A 17,395-nucleotide genomic window follows, 5' to 3' on the forward strand; every position below is an offset into this window, starting at 1 on the left:
AAGAGGGAAAACGTAGAAGGGAATTTCAAATTCTCATGGAATCCAGACTTTCTAGACACACCGGGGCTGGATGAACCCCAAAACTATTGCCCTGAGATAATCTTTGGACCTTAAACCAAAAATATCCCCTGAAGTCTTCTTTAAACCAAATAATAATTTAGCTTAATTAGTGAAGAACGTCTGCCTTAGGCATCATGCTCTTTCAAAAACTGTCTATATGGGATCAAACTCACAACAGCAACTGAAAAGATTACATAGAAAACTCAGGAGGCAGTAAGTTTATGTTAATGGGGGAGAAACAATTCAGAAAAGGAGGGCAAGGACGTTGCACAACTCAAAGAATATAATTCATGTCACCGAATTGACATGTAGAAACAGTTGAATTGGTGTGTGTTCGGTTGTGTATATTCCCAACGACGAAAAATAAAATAAATTTAAAAAAAGAAGTTTGTATTTTTGAGTAGCTGAAGAATTTTAATGAAGGAGTAACATGATCGTATTTGTTTCTCAAACAAGCTCTGGTGGCAGTGGAAGACAAATTGAAGGGGCACCACAAAATGGACTCCCATCTGAAGAAGGTTGCTACGGTATTCAACTTACCTTCAATTATCCCTTCCCACCCCCTTTCTAAGCTTAGTTCACATCTTTCATAAAGCCTTACTTTTTCCTAAACACATTAGTCTCTCTCTCCTTTCTGAGAACTTCTAAGACATGTTTGTCTACACACAGCCTTGTCACCACCTCACATTTTTTAAACTACTTTGTGTATGTTTCTTTTCCCTAGCAAGAACACAAGCTCCCTGGAAAAAAAAGTCTAATAGTTTTAAATGCATGTATTTTATACATGTGTGTACGTGTGTGTGTGTATGTATGTCTGTACATATATACCCATCCCATAAAACCTAGCATAGTAATATAGCATTCTGAAACAGATAATTGGTTCCTTTGAACTTAATACATGGTCTTTTTATCCCTGGGTAAAACATTCCACTATTTCCCACAAATAATAAATAAATAAATAAAAATAAACTTATGATTAGGCAAAACTAATCTAAGATGAAAAAATCTGCACAGTGGTGGCAGGGATGGATTTGGAATGAATACAAGAGAACTTTCTGGGGAAATGAAAATGTTCTAGTATGTGGGGGGGGGGACCAAACCGGTTGCTCTTGAGTCTATTTCAACTCAAAGCGACCCTACAGGACAGAGTACAACTGCCCCATAAGACTTCCAAGGAGTGCCACTGCACCACCAGGACCCCAATATGTGATACAGTGTGAATTATATGGATGTATCTATTTGCGTAAAAAACTCACAACTAAGACTTTTACATGTCAGTGTATATAATTTTACCTAAAAACCTACAAAAATAATGGGTAAGATCAAAATGCAGATAATACAAGAATGACAGTGTTTTTGGTATTTGTTAGGTTATGCGTACAGGGGCTCATTTTATTATTCTATTTGTGTATGTTTAAAATTTTCCATAATAAAAGGTTCATGTTATATATATGTATTCCTTCCATCTTCTTTTGATGCTTTCTGCATTGTTCAATATTTTGCCTACACAATCCTACAGTATTGAAACCCAAGCATTGTTCTTCCCTTTTTTGTCTTCTAACTCCAGATCTTTTGCACATTTCATTATATTTTCTTTGTCTTCTGGAGCCGCCCTTTGAACTTCATCATTAAAATCACATTATCAAGAGTTAAAAATAACCCAGAAGTTAAATTACTCACTCTCCTAAGGTTTGGAATAATGTTACAAAGTAACTTTTACAGTGTTTTTACTAGTTCTATCACATAGCCCATTCCAAGGACATATGTAGTCTAAGACAAAACTGCTGTTAACAGCCTACACCAAAGAAGGCAGAGCAGCCACAGGTTCCTTGATTAAGCATCAGATACTAAAATTAATTAGCTCTGCCACCAAAGATATCCAAAATGTCAATAAAATATAAACCTAGAATTTTTTAATCTTCAAACTGTGATACTAAAGCTAGTAACTCTGGAAGTGTAATATCTATAAAGACAGACTCAGCTCATTCTAAATGTTTCAAAATAATTCAATCATTTATCTCAGTAATTTTTTTTTTTCTATTTTAAGTATGTTTATTTTATGTTTTCTGAATTCAAGTACTCCCTTTGTATCAGTGTTCAAGTTTCAACAGTGGCTACTTTCTACTGGATGGACAGTTTTTTATTTTTCCTTGAGCAACAGACATTTTTTCTTCATAGATTAAATGTGAATTTTATCTAACCACTCCCTGAAGGCTGCTCTATTGTTCATCTATTTTAACTTACTTGTAGGTACACAGAGTCCCCATCATTCAATCATTCATTTGGTCAGTCATTCATTCAGTAATTCAAAAAACACCCTTTAGGTTTCTGCTATACATGAGTTACTGTATACAAAAACAAGAGAGGCAAGCTCCCTGCCCTCTCCAGCACCTACATTCTAGTAGGTCATGTCCTAACCACATCAGCTTTCTACCTTTGAGGGATAAATGCCACACAGCACCGGGGAACCCCTTCTGTCACTGGCTCACCCAGTTTCTACCGCTCAAACCTTGGGAATCATCTTTATTTTTATTGTGATTTAGGTGAAAGTTTACAAAGCAAGTAAGTTTCTCATTGAACAGTTAATACACACAAATTGTTTTGTGACATTGGCTGCCATCCCCACAATGAGTCAACACTCATTGCCCCATTCCAGGTCCCCTGTTTCCATTTGTCCAGTTTTCCTGCCTTCTCATATTTACTTTTGGGCTGTGCACCCATTAGTCTTGTATATGTGATTGAACTATAAAGCACATCCCTGACATGTTATTGTTGGCCCTGTCTAATCTTTGGCTGAAGGGTAAATCTCAGGAGTGATTTCAGTACTGAGTTAAAAGGGTGTCCCAGGGCCATACTCTCAGGGTTTCTCCAGTCTCTGTCAGACCAGCAAGCCTGGACTTTTTTGTGTGTGTGTGTGAATTTGAGTTTTGTTCTACATTTTTCTCCTGCTCTGTCAGGGACCCTCTATTGTGATCCCTGCCAGAGGAGTTAGTGGTGGTAACCAGGTACCATCTAGTTGTTCTGGGCTCAGTGTGGTGAAGGTTGTGGTAATCGTGGTCCATTAGTCCTTTGAACTAATCTTCCCTTTGTGTCTTCAGTCTTCTTCCTTCTCCATTGCTCCAGCCAGGATGAGACCAGTAGATATATCTTACATGGCCACTTGGAGGCTTTTAAGGCCCCAGTCGCTACTCACCACAGTCAGATGTAGAACATTTTCTTTATGTTATGCCAGTCGAGCTAGATGTTCCTGAATTTTCTCAGTAATTTAAGCTTCATGCTTACCTGTTACATTTTTCTTCCACAAAATATTTAATATATGATATAAAGATTTTCCCTATTCCTGCCAATGGACAGTTAACTACAAGCTTTTGTTTAGTAAATTAACTGTTGTATAGTTTAATCCCCCATAAAGTTCAGTTTCGCAAAGAGATTTTTTTTCAAGTATTTTACAACAAACAGCTAAAACTAGTGAACAAAGATAAATTCTATTACACTGTTTTATTACTATTGCTAAGCTTTTCCCTTTAGATTATATTTAAAGTCTTCAATACTCAAAACTAATCTATAGTGTTGGAAGTTGGGGTACTGGTTCTGTTCTGTTTCTTAACCTAGATAGTGATAATACAGGTTGCTGTAGTTGCAAAAACGATTCAAGCTCTACAGTTACGCTATGCATACTTTTCTATATGCCAATAAAAATCGTTTTTTAAAAAGTCAGTTAAAAAGAAAAAAAAGACACAGATTTAGAGACGGAGAACGAACTAATACGGGGAAGCAGCGATTGTTTCCAGAGCCTGGAGCCAGCGTACCAGTCAGGTACGGCACAAGCACAGAGACCTGCTCCACCCCCTTGAACTAACCCCGGGAGGGGGACCAGCTGGTTCCACGGGCGGCGTGGGACGCAGCCGGTAGGAGAAGTCCCCGGGAGGCAGTGACTGATCTTGGAGCAGAAAGAGCAGCATCCGAGCCGGGGAACCGTCCCGCAGGGATTAGGACTGCACGCAGGTACGCCATAAACACGGAGAGTTGCTCCACCCCCTGAACTAACCCCGGGAAGGGGACCAGCCGGGTCGCGCGGGCGGCGTGGGACGCAGCCGGTAGGAGAAGTCCCCGGGAGGCAGCGACTGGTATTGGAGTGGGGAGAACAGCGTTCCAGCCAGGACACTCGGTCGCGGCACAAGCACAGGGAGCTACTCCACCCATCTGAACTAACCCCGGGAGGGGGCCCACCTAGTTCACGGGGGCGGCACGGCCACGCGGCTGGAGAGACGAGAAGTCCCCGGGAGGCAGCGACTGATTTTGGAGTTGAGAGTGCACCGTCCCAGTAGGGGAGCCTTGACGCTGGGCGTGGGGCTGGAAGCGGAGGATCTGACCGTGACTCCAGCGGGCCAGACCCCCCGGGGGCAATCTCCACACAGCCAGCACACACAGGTGACACGCCCGCGGGAATCTCAGATATAACAGTCATTCCAAGCAAGACAAGCAACTCTGGCTATATTCTGAGGTGCTACTCTCCTATCTCTCTGTTCCCTCCCCCACCCTTCCCAGGCGGCTTCATTAACATCTGAATAGCCTGAGCCAAAGGGAGAACTCTGATAGGGATCTGACTGCAGTTTTTTTTTTAGCGGATTTTCTGGAAAAACTAGTTTCCCAGTGATGGCTCGGAGACAACAATCCATATCAAACCACTTAAAGAAGCAGACCGGGACAGCTTCTCCAACCCCCCAAACAAAAGAATCAAAATCTTTCCCAAATGAAGATACAATTTTGGAATTATCAGATACAGAATATAAAAAACTAATTTACAGAATGCTTAATGATATCACAAATGAAATTAGGATATCTTCAGAAAAAGCCAAGGAACACACTGATAAAACTGTTGAAGAACTCAAAAAGATTATTCAAGAACATACTGGAAAAATTAATAAGTTGCAAGAATCCATAGAGAGACAACATGTAGAAATCCAAAAGATTAACAATAAAATAACAGAATTAGACAACGTAATAGGAAGTCAGAGGAGCAGACTCGAGCAATTAGAATGCAGACTGGGACATCTGGAGGACCAGGGAATTAACACCAACATAGCTGAAAAAAAATCAGATAAAAGAATTTAAAAAAATGAAGAAACCCTAAGAATTATGTGGGACTCTATCAAGAAGGATAACCTGCGGGTGATTGGAGTCCCAGAACAGGGAGGAGGGACAGAAAACACAGAGAAAATAGTTGAAGAACTTCTGACAGAAAACTTCCCTGACATCATGAAAGACGAAAGGATATCTATCCAAGATGCTCATCGAACCCCATTTAAGATTGATCCAAAAAGAAAAACACCAAGACATATTATCATCAAACTCACCAAAACCAAAGATAAACAGAAAATTTTAAAAGCAGCCAGGGAGAAAAGAAAGGTTTCCTTCAAGGGAGAATCAATAAGAATATGTTCTGACTACTCAGCAGAAACCATGCAGGCAAGAAGGGAATGGGACGACATATACAGAACACTGAAGGAGAAAAACTGCCAGCCAAGGATCACATATCCAGCAAAACTCTCTCTGAAATATGAAGGCAAAATTAAGATATTTACAGACAAACACAAGTTTAGAGAATTTGCAAAAACCAAACCAAAGCTACAAGAAATACTAAAGGATATTGTTTGGTCAGAGAACCAATAATATCAGATATCAGCACAACACAAGGTCACAAAACAGAACGTCCTGATATCAACTCAAATAGGGAAATCACAAAAACAAACAAATTAAGATTAATTAAAAAAAAAAATACACATAACAGGGAATCATGGAAGTCAATAGGTAAAAGATCACAATAATCAAAAAGAGGGACTAAATACAGGAGGCATTGAACTGCCATATGGAGAGTGATACAAGGCGATATAGAACAATACAAGTTAGGTTTTTACTTAGAAAAATAGGGGTATATAATGAGGTAACCACAAAAAGGTATAACAACTCTATAACTCAAGACAAAAACCAAGAAAAACGTAACGACTCAACTAACATAAAGTCAAACACTATGAAAATGAGGATCTCACAATTTACTAAGAAAAACGCCTCAGCACAAAAAAGTATGTGGAAAAATGAAATTGTCAACAACACACATAAAAAGGCATCAAAATGACAGCACTAAAAACTTATTTATCTATAATTACCCTGAATGTAAATGGACTAAATGCACCAATAAAGAGACAGAGAGTCACAGACTGGATAAAGAAACACGATCCATCTATATGCTGCCTACAAGAGACACACCTTAGACTTAGAGACTCAAATAAACTAAAACTCAAAGGATGGAAAAAAGTATATCAAGCAAACAATAAGCAAAAAAGAAGAGGAGTAGCAATATTAATTTCTGACAAAATAGACTTTAGACTTAAATCCACCACAAAGGATAAAGAAGGACACTATATAATGATAAAAGGGACAATTGATCAGGAAGACATAACCATATTAAATATTTACGCACCCAATGACAGGGCTGCAAGATACATAAATCAAATTTTAACAGAACTGAAAAGCGAGATAGATACCTCCACAATTATAGTAGGAGACTTCAACACACCACTTTCGGAGAAGGACAGGACATCCAGCAAGAAGCTCAACAGAGACACGGAAGATCTAATTACAACAATCAACCAACTTGACCTCATTGACTTATACAGAACTCTCCACCCAACTGCTGCAAAATATACTTTTTTTTCCAGCGCACATGGAACATTCTCTAGAATAGACCACATATTAGGACATAAAACAAACCTTTGCAGAGTCCAAAACATCGAAATATTACAAAGCATCTTCTCAGATCACAAGGCAATAAAACTAGAGATCAATAACAGAAAAACGAGGGAAAAGAAATCAAATACTTGGAAAATGAACAATACCCTCCTGAAAAAAGACTGGGTTATAGAAGACATCAAGGAGGGAATAAGGAAATTCATAGAAAGCAACGAGAATGAAAATACTTCCTATCAAAACCTCTGGGACACAGCAAAAGCAGTGCTCAGAGGCCAATTTATATCAATAAATGCACACATACAAAAAGAAGAAAGAGCCAAAATCAGAGAACTGTCCCTACAACTTGAACAAATAGAAAGTGAGCAACAAAAGAATCCATCAGGCACCAGAAGAAAACAAATAATAAAAATTAGAGCTGAACTAAATGAATTAGAGAACAGAAAAACAATTGAAAGAATTAACAAAGCCAAAAGCTGGTTCTTTGAAAAAATTAACAAAATTGATAAACCATTGGCTAGACTGACTAAAGAAATACAGGAAAGGAAACAAATAACCCGAATAAGAAATGAGAAGGACCACATCACAACAGAACCAAATGAAATTAAAAGAATCATTTCAGCTTATTATGAAAAATTGTACTCTAACAAATTTGAAAACCTAGAAGAAATGGATGAATTCCTGGAAAAACACTACCTACCTAAACTAACACATTCAGAAGTAGAACAACTAAATAGACCCATAACAAAAAAAGAGATTGAAACGGTAATCAAAAAACTCCCAACAAAAAAAAGTCCCGGCCCGGACGGCTTCACTGCAGAGTTCTACCAAATTTTCAGAGAAGAGTTAACACCACTACTTCTGAAGGTATTCCAAAGCATAGAAAATGACGGAATACTACCCAACTCATTCTATGAAGCCACCATCTCCCTGATACCAAAACCAGGTAAAGACATTACAAAAAAAGAAAATTATAGACCTATATCCCTCATGAACATTGATGCAAAAATCCTCAACAAAATTCTAGCCAATAGAATCCAACAACACATCAAAAAAATAATTCACCCTGATCAAGTGGGATTTATACCAGGTATGCAAGGCTGGTTTAATATCAGAAAAACCATTAATGTAATCCATCACATAAATAAAACAAAAGACAAAAACCACATGATCTTATCAATTGATGCAGAAAAGGCATTTGACAAAGTCCAACACCCATTCATGATAAAAACTCTTACCAAAATAGGAATTGAAGGAAAATTCCTCAACATAATAAAGGGCATCTATGCAAAGCCAACAGCCAATGTCACTCTAAATGGAGAGAACCTGAAAGCATTTCCCTTGAGAACGGGAACCAGACAAGGATGCCCTTTATCACCGCTCTTATTCAACATCGTGTTGGAAGTCTTAGCCAGGGCAATCAGGCTAGACAAAGAAATAAAAGGTATCCGGATTGGCAAGGAAGAAGTAAAGTTATCACTATTTGCAGATGACATGATTATATACACAGAAAACCCTAAGGAATCCTCCAGAAAACTACTGAAACTAATAGAAGAGTTTGGCAGAGTCTCAGGTTATAAAATAAACATACAAAAATCACTTGGATTCCTCTACATCAACAAAAAGAACACCGAAGAGGAAATAACCAAATCAATACCATTCACAATAGCCCCCAAGAAGATAAGATACTTAGGAATAAATCTTACCAAGGATGTAAAAGACCTATACAAAGAAAACTACAAAGCTCTACTACAAGAAATTCAAAAGGACATACTTAAGTGGAAAAACATACCTTGCTCATGGATAGGAAGACTTAACATAGTAAAAATGTCTATTCTACCAAAAGCCATCTATACATTTAACGCACTTCCGATCCAAATTCCAATGTCATATTTTAAGGGGATAGAGAAACAAATCACCAATTTCATATGGAACGGAAAGAAGCCCCGGATAAGCAAAGCACTACTGAAAAAGAAGAAGAAAGTGGGAGGCCTCACCTTACCTGACTTCAGAAACTATTATACAGCCACAGTAGTCAAAACAGCCTGGTATTGGTACAACAACAGACACATAGACCAATGGAACAGAATTGAGAACCCAGACATAGATCCATCCACGTATGAGCAGCTGATATTTGACAAAGGACCAGTGTCAATTAACTGGGGAAAAGATAGCCTTTTTAACAAATGGTGCTGGCATAACTGGATATCCATTTGCAAAAAAATGAAACAGGACCCATACCTCACACCATGCACAAAAACTAACTCCAAGTGGATCAAAGACCTAAACATAAAGACTAAAACGATAAAGATCATGGAAGAAAAAATTGGGACAACCCTAGGAGCCCTAATACAAGGTATAAACAGAATACAAAACATTACCAAAAATGATGAAGAGAAACCCGATAACTGGGAGCTCCTAAAAATCAAACACCTATGCTCATCTAAAGACTTCACCAAAAGAGTAAAAAGACCACCTACAGATTGGGAAAGAATTTTCAGCTATGACATCTCCGACCAGCGCCTGATCTCTAAAATCTACATGATTCTGTCAAAACTCAACCACAAAAAGACAAACAACCCAATCAAGAAGTGGGCAAAGGATATGAACACACATTTCACTAAAGAAGATATTCAGGCAGCCAACAGATACATGAGAAAATGCTCTCGATCATTAGCCATTAGAGAAACGCAAATTAAAACTACGATGAGATTCCATCTCACACCAGCAAGGCTGGCATTAATCCAAAAAACACAAAATAATAAATGTTGGAGAGGCTGCGGAGAGATTGGAACTCTCATACACTGCTGGTGGGAATGTAAAATGGTACAACCACTTTGGAAATCTATCTGGCGTTATCTTAAACAGTTAGAAATAGAACTACCATACAACCCAGAAATCCCACTCCTAGGAATATACCCTAGAGATACAAGAGCCTTCATACAAACAGATATATGCACACCCATGTTTATTGCAGCTCTGTTTACAATAGCAAAAAGTTGGAAGCAACCAAGGTGTCCATCAACGGATGAATGGGTAAATAAATTGTGGTATATTCACACAATGGAATACTACGCATCGATAAAGAACAGTGACGAATCTCTGAAACATTTCATAACATGGAGGAACCTGGAAGGCATTATGCTGAGCAAAATGAGTCAGAGGCAAAAGGACAAATATTGTATAAGACCACTATTATAAGATCTTGAGAAATAGTAAACCTGAGAAGAACACATACTTTTGTGGTTACGAGGGGGGGAGGGAGGGAGGGTGGGAGAGGGTTTTTTATTGATTAATCAGTAGATAAGAACTGCTTTAGGTGAAGGGAAAGACAACACTCAATACATGGAAGGTCAGCTCAATTGGACTGGACCAAAAGCAAAGAAGTTTCCGGGATAAAATGAATGCTTCAAAGGTCAGCGGAGCAAGCGCAGGGGTCTGGGGAACATGGTTTGCGGGGACTTCTAAGTCAATTGGCAAAATAATTCTATTATGAAATCATTCTGCATCCCACTTCGAAATGTGACGTCTGGGGTCTTAAATGCTAACAAGCAGCCATCTAAGATGCAGCAATTGGTCTCAACCCACCTGGAGCAAAGGAAAATGAAGAACACCAAGCCCACATGACAACTAAGAGCCCAAGAGACAGAAAGGGCCACATGAACCAGAGACCTACATCATCCTGAGACCAGAAGAACTAGTTGGTGCCCGGCCACAATCGATGACTGCCCTGACAGGGAGCTCAGCAGAGGACCCCTGAGGGAGCAGGAGATCAGTGGGATGCAGACCCCAAATTCTCATAACAAGACCAAACTTAATGGTCTGACTGAGACTGGAGGAATCCCGGCGGCCATGCTCCCCAGACCTTCAGCTGACACAGGACAGGAACCATCCCCGAAGACAACTCATCAGAAATGAAAGGGACTGGTCAGCGGGTGGGAGAGAGATGCTGATGAAGAGTGAGCTAATTATATCAGGTGGACACTTGAGATTGTGTTGGCAACTCTTGCCTGGAGGGGGGATGGGAGGATAGAGAGAGAGGGAAGCCGGCAAAATTGTCAAGAAAGGAGAGACTGAAAGGGCTGACTCAAGACGGGGAGAGTAAGTGGGAGTAGGGAGTGAGATGTATGTAAACTTATATGTGACAGACTGATTGGATTTGTAAACGTTCACTTGAAGCTTAATAAAAGTTATTATAAAAAAAAAAAAAAAAAGAAAAAAAAAAGCCAAAGCTATTTGGGTTCTTTTGGATAAAACAAAAACCAAATCAAATAACAACAAAAAAATGCCTCACTGAAGGCTGAGCTGTCCTCTTGAATCCCCTCCCAGAGATTAAAATACCTATCGTATGAACTGAAGCATTTTTCTGTTTAAAAAAAAAAGTAATTCAAAGTTATTTTGTAGCTTTTAACATTTTCTTTTCATTGGTATATTCTCAGATAACAGAAAATAGAATCCTCTGTTTGCAATTTTCGGAAGCCCAGAAAGCATGCAATTGAACAGAAAAAAATGTGTTTCTCTTTTCTGGAATTAATCATTTTAAAGCAAACTGAATAGAAAGAAAGTGTACAGGTATTGTCCCGACTAAAACGCTGATCATTTTCAACTTTATTCAGCAGATTTAAGAAGCAAAGAAAGACCATGCTTCAGGCTCTAGTAAGAGAAAGGCAAATAAGAGGAAAGAGGTCGTCCTGTGACCCAGGAGGCAACCTGTTTTAGTTCAAATTCTACGAACAATTAGATATGTTAGACAAATCAAAAAGAGCAAGCAAAAGTATCTGTCCAGAGGAATGAATGAAATAAAACACATGAAAGCAGTAAGCCACGATTTAATATGAAATATCCAATCACTGGCAAGAACGCTTGGGAAGAAGCCTTCTCTCATTCACTTGAAGCGTCGACAACGCCCAGCAAATCAAAAAAAAAAAAAATTGTAATGAGAACGATAAATGCTTGTAATTTTACAACAGTAACTCAATTCTCTTTCTTTCTCTAATCCTATAACCCTCCCAAGTTAAATCTAAACATTCAAATTCTCTCGCGGCGGAAGCAGTGCGTGGAAAGTTATCAAAACTGATCTTGAGCCTCATCTAAAATACACTTTCACCTACAGAGCAGGAGTGAGCCACCCCGCACCCCAGGGCAATGAACACTGTTCGCCAAATACCACCGAACAGATTCAACCCTTCCGGATGAAATGCCAGTTAACCGACCGACTCCAAAAGGGCACAGGAGAGGATTAAACAATGAAGAGGTGGTGACAGCACGTCAAAGTGTGCACCACAAATTAGCCAGTAAAACCGGCACCTTGCTTATTGGGTAATCCGCCCCTCCCCGCAAATTTTAGAAGCCAATGTTGTCAAATGGATCCAGGAGAGCTCAAATTGACCCTCCTCACGACTTCAAACAGCAATTATTAGGGAGGCCAACCAAAGCTCGCCCAAGTGACTCAGACAACAGGGTCCAGCCTGGTGAGTCCCATCCTCATCCTCAAATCCCACATCTTCGTTCACAACACAAATCTTTCACAGTCTGTCAGGAGATGAGATGGCAAAACTAAAACACACCTAGAAAGTTGATAAAGAAAGGAGGCGGGATGGGAAACGGGGGAGACACACCGCGCCCCCCTTTTGCCTCCCGACCAGAGGCGACAGATGCGGGGCAGAGGAGCAGGAGAAAGACCCCTAGTCCGGGGCGTGAGGGCGAGAGGGAAGGTGCGGAGGTGAGCATGGGGCGCCGGTGCCGCGGCCAGATCGGACATAACGTCTTTGGAGCCTGGCAGCAGCCGCGCCTCCCTCTCTGCTCTTGACCCCGCAGGGCAAAGGGACGAGCCGGCCGGGCGACAAGCGAACAGCGCGAGGGGCGCCCGATCCCGCCCGGGAACGCGGCGCGCCCGGGGCCTTCTTACCCTTGCAGGCCGAGGGCGCGACGCCGCTTGTGGAGCAGACAGAGCAGCAGCAGCGCGGCCCCCGCCAGCGAGGAGTTCCGCGCGGTCAGGTACTTGCTGAAGGCCGCCATGCCTCCGCTAGAGCGAGCGAGCCGGGGAAGAGCACACGGCGGCGACTACCTTAGCGAAGGAAGCGCGGAGGAGACTGGGAGGAGAGGAGCACGGGGAGGGAGGGCGGTGCCGGCCGCGCAGGACCACCCCCTGGCGCGCGCCGCCCGCGCCGCCCGCGCGCCGGAGCTCACCGCGGGCTTTGGCCCAGCGGGAGCGCGCGCGAGCGCCACGGAGGCCGGAACGGTCCCAGGACGCGTTCTGCGCACGCGCGGACTCCCAGCACTGTCGCCGGGAACGCGGGCGCCGAGACGTCTCCGATCTTCTCTGTTGTGCTCTGCTCTCTTCCGACGCGTTATAGCTGTCCCCGCCTCACCTCTACCGCACACCCCTCCCATGCCCCCCGTCCCCTCTGTACGTACACCCAGACTTATGATAATAAGAACAGGACAAGCGAGCCTGGCCTGTGCCTGGGGCTTAGTGGGACCAGTCTACTCCACCCCTCAAGCGATGGGCAGTTACTACCCTCTTAAAGGAGCCCAGGAGGAAGCAGAGCGTCGCCATCACAAAGCATTTGCACGAAACTGGGTAATTATTGGGACGAAAACATAACAGTTGGAAACTCCAAAGAGGTGTAGGGAGACATGGGAAGAATGATTGCACATCAAGTATCTTTTTCCAAACCAGTGTTTTCCAAACCATGGGTTGTAATATCTAGGGGATTGTGAGATCAGTGTGGTAGTTGGGGACCACTTTTTTTTTTTTTTTTTTTTTAATGAAATCGAACAGATTAGAACACAATAGAAAATCTCAGAGGGCACCACGTAGTAAAGGAGTTTTTCTTCCGGTTTTGTATATGTATATGCCCATGAAGTGTATTTGTTTATGTGGGTCTGATCAAACAAAAAGTTTGAGAAACACTTCTTTGCAAAGTACCTTTCAGAAATAACAGTCGTACATTGTATTTATGCTGGCCTTACTCCCAGAATCCGGAGGGCGTTACAGATGACAGCATTCTTCTCCTGACTGACCCTAAGATACAGAAATTGTTATCCTAAGCATTTATCTTGTCATATGTACAGTAACTTAGTGAATCCCTGTTTTCAGTGAGGAAAGGAAAAAAGCAAGTGTGTTGTTCAGAAAATTAGTTCATGAAATCTTACATAATACACCCACACACATGTATATATATACACTTTAAAAAAAAAAACAAACCTAGTGCTGTCCAGTCGATTCCGACTCATAGTGACCCTATAGGACAGAGTAGAACTGCCCCATAGAGTTTCCAAGGAGCACCTGGCGTGTTGGAACTGCCGACCTCTTGGTTAGCCGTCGTAGCACTTAACCACTATGCCATATATATATTTACACATATTAAAAGCAAAACCAAACCTGCCGTTAAGTCAGTTCAGACTCATAGCAACCCCATAGGATTTCCAAAGCTGTAAATTTCTACAGAAGCAGACTGCCACATCTTTCTCCCTGAGCTGTTGGAGGGGGGGTTGTTTTGTTTATTGTGAAGGTTTACAGAGCAAGTTAGTTTCGCATTGCTGGTGGTTTCGAACCGCTGGTATTTCAGTTAGCATTTGATCGCCTTAACCACTGTACCACCAAGCCCACGAACCTGGTTTCCTAGGTGATTTCTCAATATAAATTGATGGTTGCCTAATACAGGACAACACAAGGACAAAATATTAGTAGTGATGTGGGGAAGGGGATTCATTTTCATTACTTTAATTAACAATTAGGTAATTATTAGGTATGCCTGGCACAGAGAATAGAAGGATGAACGGATATGATCCCTATTCTCCAGTGGCTAGTAGAGAAGAAAGAGTGAAAAAAAAAAAAAGATAAATGTTCAAAGTGCCATATTAGAGGTATGAACAAGGCACCATGATCCCTCTTACAACAAAGACACGGAAAAACAAGTGAATCGATCACATACATAACAATCTACGAACCCTGAACAACAAACACAGATTTAGAGACGGAGAACGAACTAATAAGGGGAAGCAGCGATTGTTTCCAGAGCCTGGAGCCAGCGTACCAGTCAGGTAAGGCACAAGCGCAGAGAGCTGCTCCACCCCCCTGAACTAACCCCGGGAGGGGGACCAGCTGGTTCTGCGGGTGGCGTGGGACGCAGCCGGTGGGAGAAGTCCCCGGGAGGCAGTGCCTGGTCTTGGAGCAGGAAGAGCAGCATCCCAGCCGGGGAACCGTCCCGCCGGGATTTGGACTGGACGCAGTGGATTTTCTGGAAAAACTAGTTTCCCAGTGATGGCTCGGAGACAACAATCCATATCAAACCACTTAAAGAAGCAGACCATGACAGCTTCTCCAACCCCCCAAACAAAAGAATCAAAATCTTTCCCAAATGAAGATACAATCCTGGAATTATCAGATACAGAATATAAAAAACTAATTTACAGAATGCTTCAAGACATCACAAATGAAATAAGGCAAACTGCAGAACAAGCCAAGGAACACACTGATACAACTGTTGAAGAACTCAAAAAGATTATCCAAGAACATAGTGGAAAAATTAATAAGTTGCAAGAATCCATAGAGAGACAGCATGTAGAAATCCAAAAGATTAACAATAAAATTACAGAATTAGACAATGCAATAGGAAGTCAGAGGAGCAGACTCGAGCAATTAGAATGCAGACTGGGACATCTGGAGGACCAGGGAATCAACACCAATATGGCTGGAAAAAAATCAGATAAAAGAATTAAAAAAAATGAAGAAACCCTAAGAATCATGTGGGACTCTATCAAGAAGGATAACCTGCGGGTGATTGGAGTCCCAGAACAGGGAGAGGGGACAGAAAACACAGAGAAAATAGTTGAAGAACTCCTGACAGAAAACTTCCCTGACATCATGAAAGACGAAAGGATATCTATCCAAGATGCTCATCCAACCCCATTTAAGATTGATCCAAAAAGAAAAACACCAAGACATATTATCATCAAACTCGCCAAAACCAAAGATAAACAGAAAATTTTAAAAGCAGCCAGGGAGAAAAGAAAGGTTTCCTTCAAGGGAGAATCAATAAGAATAAGTTCAGACTACTCAGCAGAAACCATGCAGGCAAGAAGGGAATGGGACGACATATACTGAAGGAGAAAAACTGCGAGCCAAGGATCATATATCCAGCAAAACTCTCTCTGAAATATGAAGGCGAAATTAAGATATTTACAGATAAACACAAGTTTAGAGAATTTGCAAAAACCAAACCAAAGCTACAAGAAATACTAAAGGATATTGTTTGGTCAGAGAACCAATAATATCAGATATCAGCACAACACAAGGTCACAGAACAGAACGTCCTGATATCAACTCAAATAGGGAAATCACAAAAACAAACAAAAAAAAATACACATAACAGGGAATCATGGAAGTCAATAGGTAAAAGATCTCAATAATCAAAAAGAGGGACTAAATACAGGAGGCATTGAACTGCCATATGGAGAGTGATACAAGGCGATATAGAACAATACAAGTTAGGTTTTTACTTAGAAAAATAGGGGTAAATAATAAGGTAACCACAAAAAGATATAACAACTCTATAACTCAAGATAAAAGCCAAGAAAAAAGTAACGACTCAACTAACATAAAGTTAAACACTAAGAAAATGAGGATCTCACAATATACTAAGAAAAACGCCTCAGCACAAAAAAGTATGTGGAAAAATGAAATTGTCAACAACACACATAAAAAGGCATCAAAATGACAGCACTAAAAACTTATTTATCTATAATTATGCTGAATGTAAATGGACTAAATGCACCAATAAAGAGACAGAGAGTCACAGACTGGATAAAGAAACACGATCCATCTATATGTTGCCTACAAGAGACACACCTCAGACTTAGAGACACAAACAAACTAAAACAAGGCACCATGAAAACTTAGAAGAGAAAATGCTTAGTTTTGTATAGAGCTTTCAATTAAGGCTTGACGGAAAAGATGACTTTGTAGCTGAATCATAAAGGACCAGAGAAGGTGATTCTCAGGAGGACAAGGAGGAAAATTACTAATTCACTAATAAATTGCATAGTGACGTGAAGGTGTGAAGGCATTTGGGAACCTTAGGATAAAGTAACTGTATCATCTTGGAGTTTGTAACAATAAAGGAAGGGCATGCAAGATAAGTCTAAAATGTAGTCTATTTAAGAAATAGATTTCAGAATATTCAAAGGAAAGATAGGTATAACCCCTTGGAAAAGGTACTGTAAAAGGTACCCTTGCTCAAGAAGCATGAGTGAGTCTAAAAAATGCAATCAATTATGAGCTCAAATAATTTTAGCTATTGGTAAATCCTGTTCTGATAAAGATCACCAGGAACCAACCTGTAATTCTACAAAGTTTACTAGCTTACTGCAGCAATGGTCACCACACAGCAGAGGAATGGTGGGTGTCAACAAAAAAAGGAAGAAATGGAGGTCATTATAGTATTTAAAGGAAGGGAGAAGTTTAGGTAAAATATAGATGATAGGCTCAAGGCAAATCAGATCTCTATGTGAAGGAGTTAATATCAGACCTGGCATGAGAAGTAGACGCAGTCTTATCCCCTTGGAAACATCAAGTTAAAAT

At 40.8% G+C, this 17,395-nt stretch overlaps 1 protein-coding gene across 1 annotated transcript in view; it reads right to left on the reverse strand.

Moving 5' to 3' along the window:
- The window catches only part of ABCD3 (ATP binding cassette subfamily D member 3), a 106,047-nt gene extending 93,131 nt beyond the window's left edge, over positions 1–12,916 (reverse strand). The window contains exon 1 of the mRNA XM_049879707.1: positions 12,716–12,916. Coding sequence (XP_049735664.1) covers positions 12,716–12,825 — 110 coding nt within the window. The 5' untranslated portion in view covers positions 12,826–12,916. The remainder of the gene's footprint in view (positions 1–12,715) is intronic.
- Between the last annotated feature and the right edge of the window lie 4,479 nt (positions 12,917–17,395).

Source organism: Elephas maximus, chromosome 3, assembly GCF_024166365.1.
Source record: "Elephas maximus indicus isolate mEleMax1 chromosome 3, mEleMax1 primary haplotype, whole genome shotgun sequence".
NCBI lineage: Eukaryota > Metazoa > Chordata > Mammalia > Proboscidea > Elephantidae > Elephas > Elephas maximus.